Genomic DNA, 14,260 nt, shown 5'->3' with positions numbered 1-14,260 from the left:
TTTGTTTCAGCAGATTTGAAAAGGCTCTCCATGACTTCACTGAGCAGAACCTCAGTTATGCACAACAGGGGATAGTCAGGGGATTTCAGGATCTCACAGGGGTGTTAGAAAATATAGATATGCTTAAGTATCGTGATACTTCTTTTATTGTTTCGATACTTGTGCGATATTATCTTGATATTTAATACACAGATGCTTGTGTACTACTCTTTGATACTCAAATACTGACAACATTTTCTTCCTGTAAACTGGAGTTATGTTGTTGATCAAGGGAGCTGTTCGATCCTAGGTTGGACTGCAAAATTTAAATGGAAGTCTAACAGGGATAATTACATAACAATAAACTTGTTTTCCTGCACGTAATGTTGTACTGCAATATCTGATTTTTCCCCTTGAAATGATGCCTATTCTTAACCAATGTTACAATATATTGTGGAAGTCACAGTGTCACCATTCATATTGAATCACACGCTTCCTGCCAATACACTGCTCCGAATTTGGTGTACTGTCCCTGTAGTGTGATAGCTGATCCACATAGTGGAGGTTTATTTAAAAAAAACATTTTTTTGTCCTTTTTGTTTTAGGAAATGTGATTCCACTTTTATGATTGTGCTTTTCTTTTTGACCGTCATTTGTCCTTCAAGGCCACTGCACAAGACACATGGAATTTTTTCTCAAGTCAAAGCCAGGGCCCCAACCTTTTTGCAACTGTGAGCTACTCCAAGTGCCCCGTGTTTGGGTCACACTTAGGAAGTAACTTGTATGTATTATTATGGATGATAAATCACAACTCACTAATCACATTGTTGATTCTTCACAGATATTAACAAAGGTGTAGCACTAGCAAGCAAGTCCACGATGTTGGTGACCTCTGGTCAAATGTAGCATTAGTTTCAAAGGTCGGGCTGTTGAGCTCTGTCTTTGGTTTGTTGTTCTTCTAGTCTTCTGCTAACGTGAATGCTTTTTTAAGAGTATCCCAAGTTCCTCCCCCTATGACCTGCCTCCACACAGACTCCACTCAGACTCATGGTTCTTCACAGGGTCTTGCAATGCTCTGTGAAACCATTGAAGACTGCTGGGACCACGAGGCAGAGGCCCGTCTGTCTGCCGGCTGCGTGGAGGAGCGCATCGGCCAAATGCAGCGCCAGGCACCGATCATCGGCCCTGAGGAGATAGTCACGGTCGTCACCATGGTGACCAATGTGGACCTCCCACCCAAAGAGTCCAGCTTATGATGTGCTGTTCCCCAAGCGCTCGTGGAACCAGAAGAGGCCGCCCTGGTCGGTTGGCTGAATGGGTTCTTTATATTTCTCTCTTGTTCGTCTGTTTCTTTAAGTGCGGGCCGCTACTCGCGTTCAGGAAACCCTGCGCTGCACCTCACCACGTCAGTCCATCGCCACCTCATTTTTGTGCCTGAGGATTTTAACAGTTGAAAAAGAAAACTTCTCATTCTGAGCTTCAGGATATTTTCAGACATCAAAAAAGCAAAACAAACAAAAAATTAAGGGTTGCCACGAGTGACTGACGTGCCGGGACAACTTCACCCCAACTGTCATCATGTTTGTTTTTATACACACACGGGAGGAGAGCGTGCCGTTCTGCTGGGTTTTCTACCAAGAGAGAAGATCTTGCATGGAATTCCACTCTTGAACTCTCCATGCATTTTAGTGTATTATAACAAAAAAAAACAAAAAAAAAGGAAAAAAAAGATGAGCACCGGGCTCTGGATTTGCTGTTTCTCTTGTGTGCATTTGATTATTTTCCCGAAGACTATCGTTCTGCCAATAAGCAAACGGCTTCTGAATGTTCATAGTGTAATGCTGCTGTACATAGTGTATCATGGACCCGAATCAAGCTTGTGTAAACGGGGTGAAGGGGGACTGAGGACGGTCGGGGAGGGGAGGGGTCCATAATCAAGCATTACGACGATAAAAACCATAAACCTCCTTCAACCAGGTATACCTCAGTTCACGGACACGAGTCCCTCTCACTGTTCATGACATCCAGACACCCGTGAATTATGGGTGATGTAGTCAACAAAGTCTCCATAGACATGGCCACCTACACGATCATGTATCGCTGTTTCCCTTCTCTCACGTTTCGACTGAACTTGTTGAACTCTCAGTTTTGTTTATGACTCTCTCTCTCTCTCTCTCTCTCTGTGCTATAACGTTGGGGTAAAACAGACCCACGAAGAATTCTCTTATTGGTTGATAGTTATAAGTGCAAGGAACCCTTTGAAATTTGGTTTGAGATAAGGTGTTTAAATGCTCCTTGGAAACTGGAGCCTTTTGTGCTCGTAGCAAACAGCTTTGTTTTTCTAATTTGTGATATGAATCAAATGTGGTCTGGTTCTGATCCAATACTAGATGAGCGCACACATTTTTAGTCATCAGATTTGAAGTGTTTTTGTTTTTTCTTTCAAAGCCCGAGTTTGGAATTTGACCTGTATTTAGCTGAGCCAGCTTTGCTTTGGAGTTCATTGCACACATCTTTTTTTTTTAACTATCCAGAGTTTCTGTTGTCTATTGATGCGCCTCAGGAATCTTTGCTACTCCCCACTTTTCGACTCATCGACATCTCTTCATCTGCACTCGTCTTCCCCTCCTCATGGTCACTTGCCGACGTGCACCTTCATCATGGCCCATGATGTGAACTAGTTGTACGCCTCATGAATTAGCCGTGATGTGAAATATTGATGAGATTTAAGCTGGGAGGCAGCCTGCCATTTCGGAACACACAGCAGTTTAATTCCAGCGTGAACTAATCGTAGGAGGAGGAGCAGGAATCCTCAGATGTTCTCGACTAGCTCGGGCCGGGGCCCTAATAAGAACACTAACAATGCTGGGCACAATCTTGACAATCGCTCATGGAGCTGAACTGAGTGGGGGGGAAAAAATAAGTACTTCTTTGCTAAGTTTTAGCAATAAATAGCACTTCCTTATTAACACTAAAATAGTTGATACTGTGACTTCTGCTCCTAAATTAAGAGACCGGACTCCTTGCTATAGTTTCACGGAGGTTTGTCAAGATCCAACTCTACAGCAAAGGAAGTGGAGCGTAACTGGCTTCTGGTTGTCGTCCGCTAGTTCCCTGCCCCTCTCGCGCGGCTCTTCACTGTCCCGACCATCCACTGGCTTCTCATTCACCATATCTGTCGTCAACACAGTTAAAACCGTTGACAAAACTGCCAGTCAACTTTGCTACCGCAGGGCTACAATCTTTTCAGAATCCTGCTGACACGAACCAAACAATCCGCTGTACGAGTGGGGACAAGGAGCCTTTTCTTGCTCTCTTTCATCCTGGTGCCATTTCTACGTGTCCACTAGAGTTACTCTTGTAGATGTCAGGCAAAAAGGATGTATCTGTCGCTGTTGTGAGACGCAACGGCGGCCCAATTTTATTTTATTTTTTAATCTTGATTTCCTCTGAGGGATGTTGAACACTGGTGCCGGCAAAAAAATAAAATGAAAAAAATAAACCTGCAGTCTCTCCTCAAGGTTCTGGGACAGTTTCTCAATTTGTAGGTTGCAATGAGCATTTCAGGAATGTTGAGGTTGCCAAACATTTTCCTAACAATATCCATAAATATTTCTATTTAAAGTTTAATATTAGAGTGAGGTGGATCTTCAGCACTTTTACAACACAAGAAACCTACAGGAAGTTAAAGCCATCATCTTATTTACTGACTGTAGCATCGATATCACTTCCTTTTGCTGCTGTTGATTCCTCATCATCCTCATGTGTCTGGAGAAGTTCGGAAGGGTCTGACCCATGTTTTCGATCGGTTGGCACTACCTCACTCACAGGGAATCCATCGCCGGGTAGAAATAGCGATGGTAAATCAAATCTATTTGTCAGTACGGGAGAATAACTTCTATAATATTATGGACGTTTTGCACTAATGATCAGGCGGCAATAGTTTTCTGAATCACTGACTCAACATGCAATTGAATATGAAGCGTGCTAGCTACTTTACTGTTGAAGTAGTGACGAAAAAGTCCTGAAAATGTTGTTTGTTTTATGACCTGAAGTAGCACTAACACTAAAATCATCTGCGAGTGGAACAAACGTTGCTGCTGCTCTGTATAACACTATGTTGACGCCTTCTCCACCGATAAACATCGGTCCGACACTAAACTTGGTTGATCACGGCCCTAACCAGAGTGTGTATCCCGTTCAGGGTTTCTTTTTTTTCCCCAGCTCTAATCTGCATCTGAGAAACTGTCCCAAAACTCCAAATACCATTCAGGGATTCAGTACTATGCTTTTCTAAGTTCTAACAAGTTATATGCAACCAGTGCCGCAATCTACCCTACACTTCTGTGGGATCAGCTGCAGGAGCGACCTTCAGTGTCAACACACATACACACACACACACACACAAACTTGTAGCATTTTATTTCTTCTTTTTTTTTTTAAAAAAGAAAAAAAAGCGTGACCTTGCATATTGATATGTTGTATTTATTTTTTGATTTACAGGCCTGAGGTTGTGGAGTTCAAAGCTCACCTGCGACTCTTAAGCAGAGTTTTATGGTCGTTGTATTTGTGGGCGGGAGGGTTTCGGGTGGGCGGGTTTGTTCTGTTATAATTCAGGAAATACTTTGATTAATGACAGAAAATATAAAAAAATATATAAACTGTAAACATGCTTCTAACTATTCAGTCTACGGACAAATGACCGAGAATGAATGTTCTTCAAACTCCTGGATACCAGTATTGTGGTGGACGGATTGAAACCGGCCCTGTGTACCTGTAGAGGGCTTTGCTTCTGGCTGGTGTCATACGATTGTTCCCTGCCTGAACGAGTGAGGGCCACACTCGGAGATCCACTCCTGCACCTGGAACTTTCCCCTCTTAAACTGAGGTCCCTTTTGATCACACTGGTGATGATCCTGGCCGAATGCAACCCCACTTTGAGAACAGGGCGCTTTTAGAAGCCCCGGTGCATCATTACTTTGACCCCCTGTCTGAGACAAAAATAAATAAATAACTCGATGCTACTGAATCAGATCTATAGGAGTGGATATTCCAGCCGTTGCCCTTCACACGTTTCCACCTCCAGCCCAGCACCTCACATTGCTGTGCGTATAAATACCAGTGAAATATTGTGTGTTGTTGCCCCCACCCCACCCACTATTTTAAGCAGTCTAGGATCTGTACAGACATAAATACCTGTATCAACTATATACTCTGAGCTGAAACTTTATAAGTGCGTGTGAAAATTCAGTGTTTCCTCGACATTCATTTATACTTGTGTTTTGATTCAGATTTGTCCTTCACGATGTGTAAATTTAGTTGAGCTTTGTATAAGCTAAAAGCTAGAGGCTCTTGGGGAACTTTGTAAAGCATCTTTGAAAGCACTTAGAGGATTTTCTTTCTCTCTGGTATAGATATTAAGGAATTTAAGCCCACTGTGGTCTTCTGCCGTTTGTATATTTAAAACACCTCCCTAGAGCTCTCCAAGAGAAATCCAAAAGTCTCTTTGATAATTAAGTCACCCACGATTAGTACTTCATTCAAGCATCTCAACTTCCTGCTTTTCTCCGTATTGGTAAGACTTTTAGAGCAAATGTTGACCTCGTGGTCAGTCATGGCTTCGGGGAAAGGTCTTGCCTGGCCTGGAATTCATGCAAGAAAAAAAGAAAAGAAAAAAAAACAACAGTAACACTAAAGGTTTTCTGACCCCACATTTCTTGAGGTTTTCAAGAGTTGCATCGCTGATCCGGGATCCTCGGATATAATCCGCTGCGTTCACAAACCAAGTTTGTGTTTGTACCAACAACAAGAACACTTAGAAGCTTCACCTGAGGATCAGAACAGAGACGTTATACGGACGGTTCTAAACTGGTCCTGGATCAGCGCTGCAACTCGCATGTCCGTCGGTTGTGGTTTTTATCAGTTGAAGTGATCCATGTGATGTAAATAAATGTGTTTTTAGATTGTGGCTGCTTCTTCTTATTGAGCTGGAGATTCAACACAAAGTTCATGCTCAGTCTTGATGTTCCACTGAAGGTCACAATTCCAAAATGTTTACGGATAATTTCTGAAGTTGTGTTGTGCTGCACTTCTTTTCCTTTCGGCTTCTCCCTTCAGGGGTCACCACAGTGGATCATCTTCCTCCATCTCACCCTGTCCTCTGCTTCCTCTTCTCTCAAACCTACAAACCTCATGTCCTCCTTCACCACCTCCATCAATCTCCTCTTCGGCCTTCCTCTCCACCTTCTGCCTGGCAGTTCCAACCTCAACATCTCCATCTACCAATGTACTGGCTCTCTCTCTCTCTCTCTCCTCTGTACATGTCCAAACCATCTCCATCTAGCCTCTCTGACTTGGTCTCCTAAACACCTGAGCACATGTGCTGTCCCTCTGATCCTATCATCATCCTGCTCACTCCCAGAGAGAAGCTCAGCATCTTCATCTCTGCTACCTCCAGCTCTGCCTACTGTCTTCTCCTCAGTGACAGTGATCCAAACCATACAACATTGATGGCCTCACCACTGTTTTAGACACTTTCCCTTTCATCCTTGCCGACACCCTTTTGTCACACATCATACCTGACACTTTTCTCCAATGATTCCATCCTGCCTGCACCTGCTTCTTCACCTCTGTCTCACACTCTCCATCACAGTTGAGCCTAAGTACTTAAAACCCCCCACCTTCTTTCTTTCTGCATCCTGTAACTCTGAGGCAACAAACAACATTCTGCTTTGGATCTGGGTTCTGCATGCAGCTGGATTACATTGAAAAAAAATGTTCACTCTGAGCATAGGACTCACTGTGCCACTTAGCATCAAAGATGATGTGAGATCTATCGACACCCAAAAAATACTTTGACAGTGACTGTTAACTTATGTGGGAAGAGATGAAAGATGAAGTCAAAACGAGAAGAAGCTCAGATGGACAAATGGGGAGAAGGAGCTTTGACATGGAGCGTGTATAGGAAAAGGAGAATTTGAAAGTTTTAAAAGGTAAAGTATGGTTTGCGACATGATATCTGGCATGTACAACTTGGAGATTAGTTCAAAGTTTGATGGCAAATGAATGGGTGCGCAACCAAAGTATGGCAGAGTATTGTTGTTAGTCAAGCTGTGTGAGACGTCTGAAAAAAAATGACACATTTTACCTGCAAAAACTTACGCAGACAGATGTACTAAGGGATTCCATTCTTCTTTACTGAAAAGTGCACTGTCTGGGAAACCAGTTCTGACGACTGACCACACAACAACCAGAGCTGAAACCCTCTGATCTTCAAACGAACTCGTCTTTGCCGATGGAGTTACGAGCCAATTCCATCGCCACATATGTTTGATGACATGGACTGTAGATGTGTTCATGGTAAATAGATAAGTGGTGGCCTCGAACACATCTGCTCATTGTGTTAAAAGCTAAAAGCCTCCAAACTAATTCACTGGATTAATTCAAGGATCACATCCAAAAGAAATGTGCATAAAATGGAATGTTGAATTATGACCGTTCTCCAACCCCAGATTTATTTTATCTCTTAAATATTTGACAAAATTACGTTACTAGGAATGAACGCAGCAACAAGAACAGAATGGATCGATGTTGCTGAACGTAACAGAAAGAATGACTTATTGGCTGCAAGAGACATTGAGGAAAGGCGGGGAAAATTGAGTGAAATGAAGCAGCGAGAACTAAGATGAAACTGGAGTCAAATGAAAACCCACTGATGTGAAGCAAGTTGAATTTCCCATCTATAAACTTCTTATTTTCCATCCTGTTCTTTTAATCAATGCGTGACAAAAACAAGGGAAAAGAAGAAGAAGCTCCGACAAAGAATGTATATGAAATAAAAACATTTCAAGACCAACTCGACCTGAGAGAAGGCTGAAACACATCTGTGTTGAATAAGAATACTGACTTCACAAAGGCCGGCTGTCTGCAGCAGTACAACTTTATACATAAAACTTTAATGAATTGCTTTCATCTGAGCTGGCAAAACCCTTTTTTTCCGCTCCGATTGAGTTTGTCGAGAGCAGCTCGATGGCTCTATTCACAGCGAAGGTCGCAGACTCGGCAACTGGATGCAATGCTGCTGCTGTGGAGGAAACAAACTGCCCGAGATGTTTCCAGAGCGCGGTGATCTCCGAGGATCATATACTGTATGTTCTCAGGTTCACAAGTCTCCACGTTGTAAAGCTTTATTTAAATGTCCACGCAGTGGAGTGTCAGAGTTCTAGCCAAAGGCAGACATGGCCCACTGCTTGACGTCAGTGGGGCATTGTGGGTACTTCTGCAGGGCCTCCATGATCTGGCTGGGGTCCAGCATCAGTCTCATCAGCTGGTATTCCCTCTGTGTCTTCAAGGTAGCGCTGTCAGCAGGTCGGATCAACTCCAGCTGCTGCAAGTGCTCGAAGGCCTGCGGCAGAAAGAGCGATGCCGACATCGACATTAAAGCTCAGGATGATATGCCATTTTCAGTTCAACACAACGGTTGATCACTTTACCAGCAGACCAGTCCCTTTTTTCTTTGAAACTAGATGTGAATCATGACAGCCAGTGCAACACGACACGTCTGTGAGTCATGCATTATTGCAGTCGGGGCCAGAGCAAGATCAAGACTTTGAGGGGCCTGAGACCGGGACCAAACTGAATACAGAACTAACTCCCAGCTTGCTCCAATGATAGCATTACAGCTGTTGATATTTATTTTGCAGCAAGAAATACATGTGTGTGTGTGTGTGTCTAGTTTAGCTCTTGGTCTTGACTCCAACACCATCTCATGTGTATCCGTGCTTGGAGCTGCCCCTACAGTACCTCATGAATGACCAGTCACGTGGACCGGTTGTCATAGAAACGCAGCACTCGTCGTATTTGACGGGATCAGCCAGAAAAGCCACCCAGAGGCCGCAGACGAGACTGCTAACATGAGCGTGCCGTGTGAATGCTGAGGCCTTCCTTCACGCCCGACCTGATTTTCACAAGTTATGCAGTGAATGGCTAGTGGCTGGCGGCGAGTTGAAAATGGCACGCGAGACGGGGAGGTGGGAGTGGGCTCACATTTGTGGGGCTCACGCAGGTTTTTTTGTTTTGATCCTCTGATAAAGAAGGAGTGTGCACAAAACAAAACGGAGAAAATACTTTCTCTGATTCATCCTTTTCTCACAGCGAGAAAAGAAAAATTTAATTTGTAGGAGGTGAATCACACTCCAGGCTGCACTCTGATTTTCTTTTAGCATTTTTCATGCTGTTTGAAGCAGATTTGTGGAAAAATGTTGAGCCTTGTGAGAGCTCTTTGAATACAGGCTTACAGAGGTGGATGGCGGCTACAGTTGAGCCTCTGAGTGGAGCACCTAGGTGAAACATGGAGATAAAAACGGAAGATGTTTGGGGACAAAAACGTGGAAAAATCATGACACATCAGGCTGAGGAAAGCAAAAGCGCACCATTCCCGAACAAGCGGAATATTTTGCCAAGTAAACGGTTTCAATATGACTTGCAGAACATTGACGCCCAATAATGTGAAATAAGTGGGTTTCTCCCGTGAATATGGCTAGTCTTCCCTGTTCCCATTCAAACAGGCACACTCTCGCCATGATCTATATAAATAATCTGGGAATAAATTCGAGAATTCTGAGACAGAGGAACATCCAATGTGCTGGAAACATGGTGTCCGCGAATGAACTCAGCATGAATGTGGTCAATAATGTCACTTGTGCGGGTCACAAGTCTTCTAGAACCCTGAAGAAACAGGGGGACATAGATGATCCCCAAGAGATGACACTGAAGTCTGAAATCCCATCCTGTTGAGAGGCAGTGGTGACATCTACTTGTCAAACTAGGTACTGCACATCAAAGCTTCTGCGTGACACTGTAATAAACAGGTCTTTATTCCAGGGGTTTCGTCTGACCTTCATGATGACGGGCTGCTCAAAGTTGTACATCGAACTGGACTTCCTCTGAAGGAACTTCTTGAACTCTGAGAGGAGATTGAGAAAAATGGAGTTGGAATTACAGAAGAGGCAAGCGTGTTCAGAACAGTCACCGAGAGCACTGAAGCAGAGGCCTCACCGTTGTGGACCATCTGAAGGTTGAACGGTTCTCCTTCGTAGATGTCGTTGAGATGCTTCATGGCAATGATCAGACAGAGTTCTAAGATGGAGAGACCTGACAGGAGCAGGTTTTCAGAACGGTGTGTGACGCTCATGAGCTCTCAAAGGATGATACAAATGATTCTCCATCACCGTGTAACATGTTGGCCTTGGCATCACTGAAGCACAATCGACTGGCTTCCTGCAGGTCGACAGGTCTGACAGTCGGGTTTTTGATGGAGACTCTGCCTAAACAAAACATCTGAGGCACCAGAGGTCAGGAGATGGTGTCTTTAAAAACAGTTACAGGAGAAGCAGTTGTGACATCCTGGACTCTCACCAGAAGCATCTGCATGGAGCGGAAGTCTTTGCTGGAGTTGAAGTGCCTCCTGAGGACCTCCTCCACCGACTTGTCTTGGCAAAGAGCCTGAAAATGGAAAGCCACAGTGGCGCTTTCTGGATTTAACTGATCAAACTTTTTAAATTCAGGGCGCACTCAGACAAACCTGGATGCTACTGTTCCAGTCTTGACAGAACTTGGCGTCAGGGAAATCATCAGCGAGGCTCAGCTGCGAGCCGACTTGGTGGAGATACTGAGGGAAGGTCAAACTGCTGAGAAGATGAATCTGACGGTGGGAAAACCGTGACTTGACACGCTTCTCCAGCAGCTCCAGAACGTCCTGCCAATCACACGTGGTCACGTTAGGCACGCTGGTGCGAGTCCAGTGGCGTCCGGACGTACCAGTCGACAGGTCACGCCCACCACCGCAATCGGAGCCTGCGCCGACTGGGACACGTCGAAGAGGTTGTAGAGTAGAGTCTGGTTCTTGTGGTGGGCGAACAAGTCAAACTCATCCAAGACAAACAGGACAGGGCGACTGCTGCTGCGGTCGCCTGGTTAAAGGAGATTTTAACCACCACATTCGAGTCATATTTTCTTCTTTCATGTCAGAGACTGATTTCCTATAGCACATTCTGTTACCTTTCTTCAGCGCCTCCAACAGGAAAGCCAGATTCTCTGCAAAACTTCCCTGTGACCAGCGGAGAATAAGGGTTAAATGGAGCATGTTATAAAGATCCTGATCAAAAACCTTGAGAGCGAAAATACCCACAAACACTTTGTCACCGACAACGTTTTCCAAGTTGAGTTGCCGCGTTATTTCTTTGAGCGCAATTCTGTCATCGGTCTGCAGGAGGCCTAAAAAGAGACAAATGAAGGACAGAGCGAGTTTCTCCGCATCAAAATAACATTTCAAATGTTTACATTTACCAGGACATGCTCAGATCAACTTCACATAACAGCCACCTCACTTGAAAAGCTCCATTTCCAATTGATAGAGCGGCAAAAATGCTACGGTACGCTGTGACTCGCCAGTCAGATCTGCTCGGAGCAACCACTGATGGCGACTTTGGATTCTAAGATTGGTTGTATCATAATAACCTGTCCCTTTTTATGCATCTACCGCGTGTGTCACTGCTCACATGTGGTGACACTCTCTTCCTCCCTCAGGTCATGGATTAGTCCTCCTTATGGACGCCATAAAGTTCAGGTTTTATTCATCCAAGAGGAATTTATTGGTGTTTTAGTACGTGACAGTCATGCAAAACCTTAGTGGCACTGATCGAGACTTCAACACAATATATACAGTATGAGTGTTGGGAAAAAGAGTCAAATATAAACATAACTGAAGAGGAACGGCAACATTGCTCACCACACACACAATTTTCAACTTGTACTAGTCTACAACACTTTTGGAAAGACGCAGGAGAAGTGATTTTACAGGTATCGGGATGAGTAAAGTGCCTGGGAAGGGACTCCTTAATAAAGAAAAATGTCTTATCTTGGCAGCAGTAGCAAAAAAGATAGCTCTCAAATTTCTGCTCCAGAGAAAGCCACCCACAGTTACCCTCCTTATTAGAGTGGTCAACCACATCTGATGATCTTGACTCTGCAACCTCAACACATGAAAGCCAAGATATTTTGGAAGTATCATATTAATTTGTACATAATTTACTTTCTACTGGACCTATATTGTTTTTGTGTTTTTCCTCTCTTAGATACATATGACTATGAGAGCTTTTAAATAGAGTTTCTCCGCATCAAAATAACATTTCAAATGTTTACATTTACCAGGACATGCTCAGTTTAAGTTCACAAAATGGCCACCTCACTTGAAAAGCGAGGACGACAAAAATGCTACGGTACGCTGTGACTCGATTGGCCAGTCAGATCTGCTCGGAGCAACCACTGATGGCGACTTTGGATTCTAACATTGGTTGCAAGATTGGTTTTTCCTCTCTTACATACATATGACTATGAGATCTTTCAAATAAAATAACAAAAAGTTCAGATCCAGGACAAGTCTTTCAAAAAACTCCTACTGGGAGCACGAGTGGTGCATAAGGTGAAAAATATGATGTCAAACAAATATGGGTGACCACAGCCATGCACTTCTAAAGGAGAATACATGTGTGAAAATCATCCTTTCACACTCCAGTATGTTAACAGGTGAGGCTTCATCTTGCTAACGCTGTAGATAAGTCCGTGGCGAAGCATTATAGGGCCCATTTATATTAGGGGGTGAACACAACTCACCATTGAGATGGACTTGAAGAAGCGTTCTCTGGACATCAGCCTCTTTCAGCAGATCTCGCAACACACACTTCAACAGCTGAGGACATGTAAAGTGAGGTGTGGTGGCTCAAACCCTTCAAGGTCTGAAGCTTACCATGGTCTTCCCGGAGCCTCTGGGACCAACGATGAGTACAGAGTTACTCTCGCCGTGAGCCGCCGTCCGCTTCAGCAGCTCTAACAAGTGTCTAAAGGAAAGAGGAAAGAAAACGGTGAACTGGAGCTTTTGTTCTCCAAACTAGAGCAGAGCTGTCAGGTGAGAGCAAACTGGGTCACACAGAACGCCTTGTATTTGAGGGAAACGCTCGGTTTATTTCAGTCACTGTTGCCGTTCGGTCTTTCAAATCAATACAACATCACTGTAGTCAATGCTTACTTTGACTCCCTGCCGTTTCGTGCTGCTCTGAAAAAAGAAATTGGTGAATTTATTGCAGGGGGAGAAACCTACTTGTGTTGAGCCTCCAGTCCCTCGAGCGAGCTGGGTAACATCTGCTGACACAGGCGCTGCCGTAGGACAGTCTGGAGCTGAAAACACATGGAAGTGTGTGACACAAGTCCAATGACAAAATGACCGTTTCAGTTAGCAACTGATCGAAACCTTTCTGATGCATTCGCCAACCGGCAGGTGGGCTTCTTTGCTCTTCCGCTTACTCATGATGAGGTCACTGAAAATGACACACAGTTATACAGAGTATAATCGACGTCCTCCTTGTGCGTGAAGGTCGATATCAGGCAACATAAATGTGTTGACAGACGACACAGGAGAGGCGGTCGCGTTAACAGAGAAGCAGCCAGAGCTGGCAAACGTAAATACATGGAAACAACCGAGTCAAACCACGTACGCCGGCGATCAGTCTACGTTATATTTACGCACTAAATATGTGACTTACGGCGTATAAACACAAGAATATGAAGCACCACCTATCTAACTTCATGCTAGTGACGTTTGCTGCGATGTTGCTACACTCGCTACCAGCAGCTCCTGGGCGTCATTTTACGACGTAACGTAAACGCAAAGCTTTACATCGCAATCGAACACAACGTACCACCGAATCGCGGCACTTTTGTGCCGTGATATAAACCTTGAAATGAAACAAGGATCCTCGGGAAATGACAACTTCCACGTCGCTTCAATCTTCGCGGGAACACGGGGCAGACCGAGATGACGACTTCCGGTGCTTCCGGTTAGAGGTTCTTTTTAATGGCATGTAAATGACGTATTAGGTCAGCATTATTTATTATTGAAATAAATTATGATAACATAACAACCAATTTGGCAATTCGTAAATTACTTAAAGTATTTTCTATAACTCATAAGTTTACTGAATTTTGTTTTTGTTTATCAATCTTTTCAAGGTATTGGATTCGTGCTCACTTTTCAGAATCAGAACCTTACTTTACCTTTATACATTTCATTTAAGACACATTTATCTCGTGCCTCTCGCTATGTCATGCTACTCACATTATTAGAAAAATACGACAGTCAGCTCACTTGCTCACTTTCGTGTTTGCCCTTAAAAGCCGGGCTTTTACACCGCTAGACACTGAATTAATTGAACATCTCTGCAGGTTG

At 44.0% G+C, this 14,260-nt stretch overlaps 2 protein-coding genes across 7 annotated transcripts in view; one reads left to right on the top strand and one right to left on the bottom strand.

Moving 5' to 3' along the window:
• Positions 1 to 5,947, top strand: part of acvr2ab (activin A receptor type 2Ab) — a 41,176-nt gene extending 35,229 nt beyond the window's left edge. For all 4 annotated transcript variants that reach the window (XM_053854611.1, XM_053854609.1, XM_053854608.1 and 1 more), the window contains one exon: positions 1,041 to 5,947. In XM_053854611.1, the coding sequence (XP_053710586.1) occupies positions 1,041 to 1,235 (195 nt within the window). In that variant the 3' untranslated portion in view covers positions 1,236 to 5,947. The remainder of the gene's footprint in view (positions 1 to 1,040) is intronic.
• Positions 5,607 to 13,859, bottom strand: orc4 (origin recognition complex, subunit 4). 3 transcript variants are annotated; one of them, XM_053854612.1, is made up of 14 exons: positions 13,734 to 13,859; positions 13,286 to 13,352; positions 13,136 to 13,212; positions 12,785 to 12,875; positions 12,652 to 12,727; positions 11,168 to 11,253; positions 11,038 to 11,086; positions 10,798 to 10,949; positions 10,562 to 10,735; positions 10,396 to 10,482; positions 10,209 to 10,317; positions 10,036 to 10,131; positions 9,876 to 9,943; positions 5,607 to 8,383 (listed from the first exon to the last, which is right to left on the bottom strand). In XM_053854612.1, the coding sequence occupies exons 2-14, from the start codon at positions 13,340 to 13,342 to the stop codon at positions 8,201 to 8,203; spliced, it is 1,305 nt and encodes a 434-aa protein (XP_053710587.1). In that variant the 5' UTR covers positions 13,343 to 13,352; positions 13,734 to 13,859; the 3' UTR covers positions 5,607 to 8,200. The 3 variants fall into 3 exon arrangements, with proteins under 3 accessions (XP_053710587.1, XP_053710589.1, XP_053710588.1); XM_053854614.1 differs by having other exon boundaries at positions 10,036 to 10,116; XM_053854613.1 differs by lacking the exon at positions 13,734 to 13,859 and adding an exon at positions 13,578 to 13,713.
• Positions 13,860 to 14,260: the final 401 nt, after the last annotated feature.

Source organism: Synchiropus splendidus, chromosome 1 (assembly GCF_027744825.2).
Source record: "Synchiropus splendidus isolate RoL2022-P1 chromosome 1, RoL_Sspl_1.0, whole genome shotgun sequence".
NCBI lineage: Eukaryota > Metazoa > Chordata > Actinopteri > Syngnathiformes > Callionymidae > Synchiropus > Synchiropus splendidus.
This window is presented reverse-complemented; position numbering and strand designations above follow the sequence as displayed.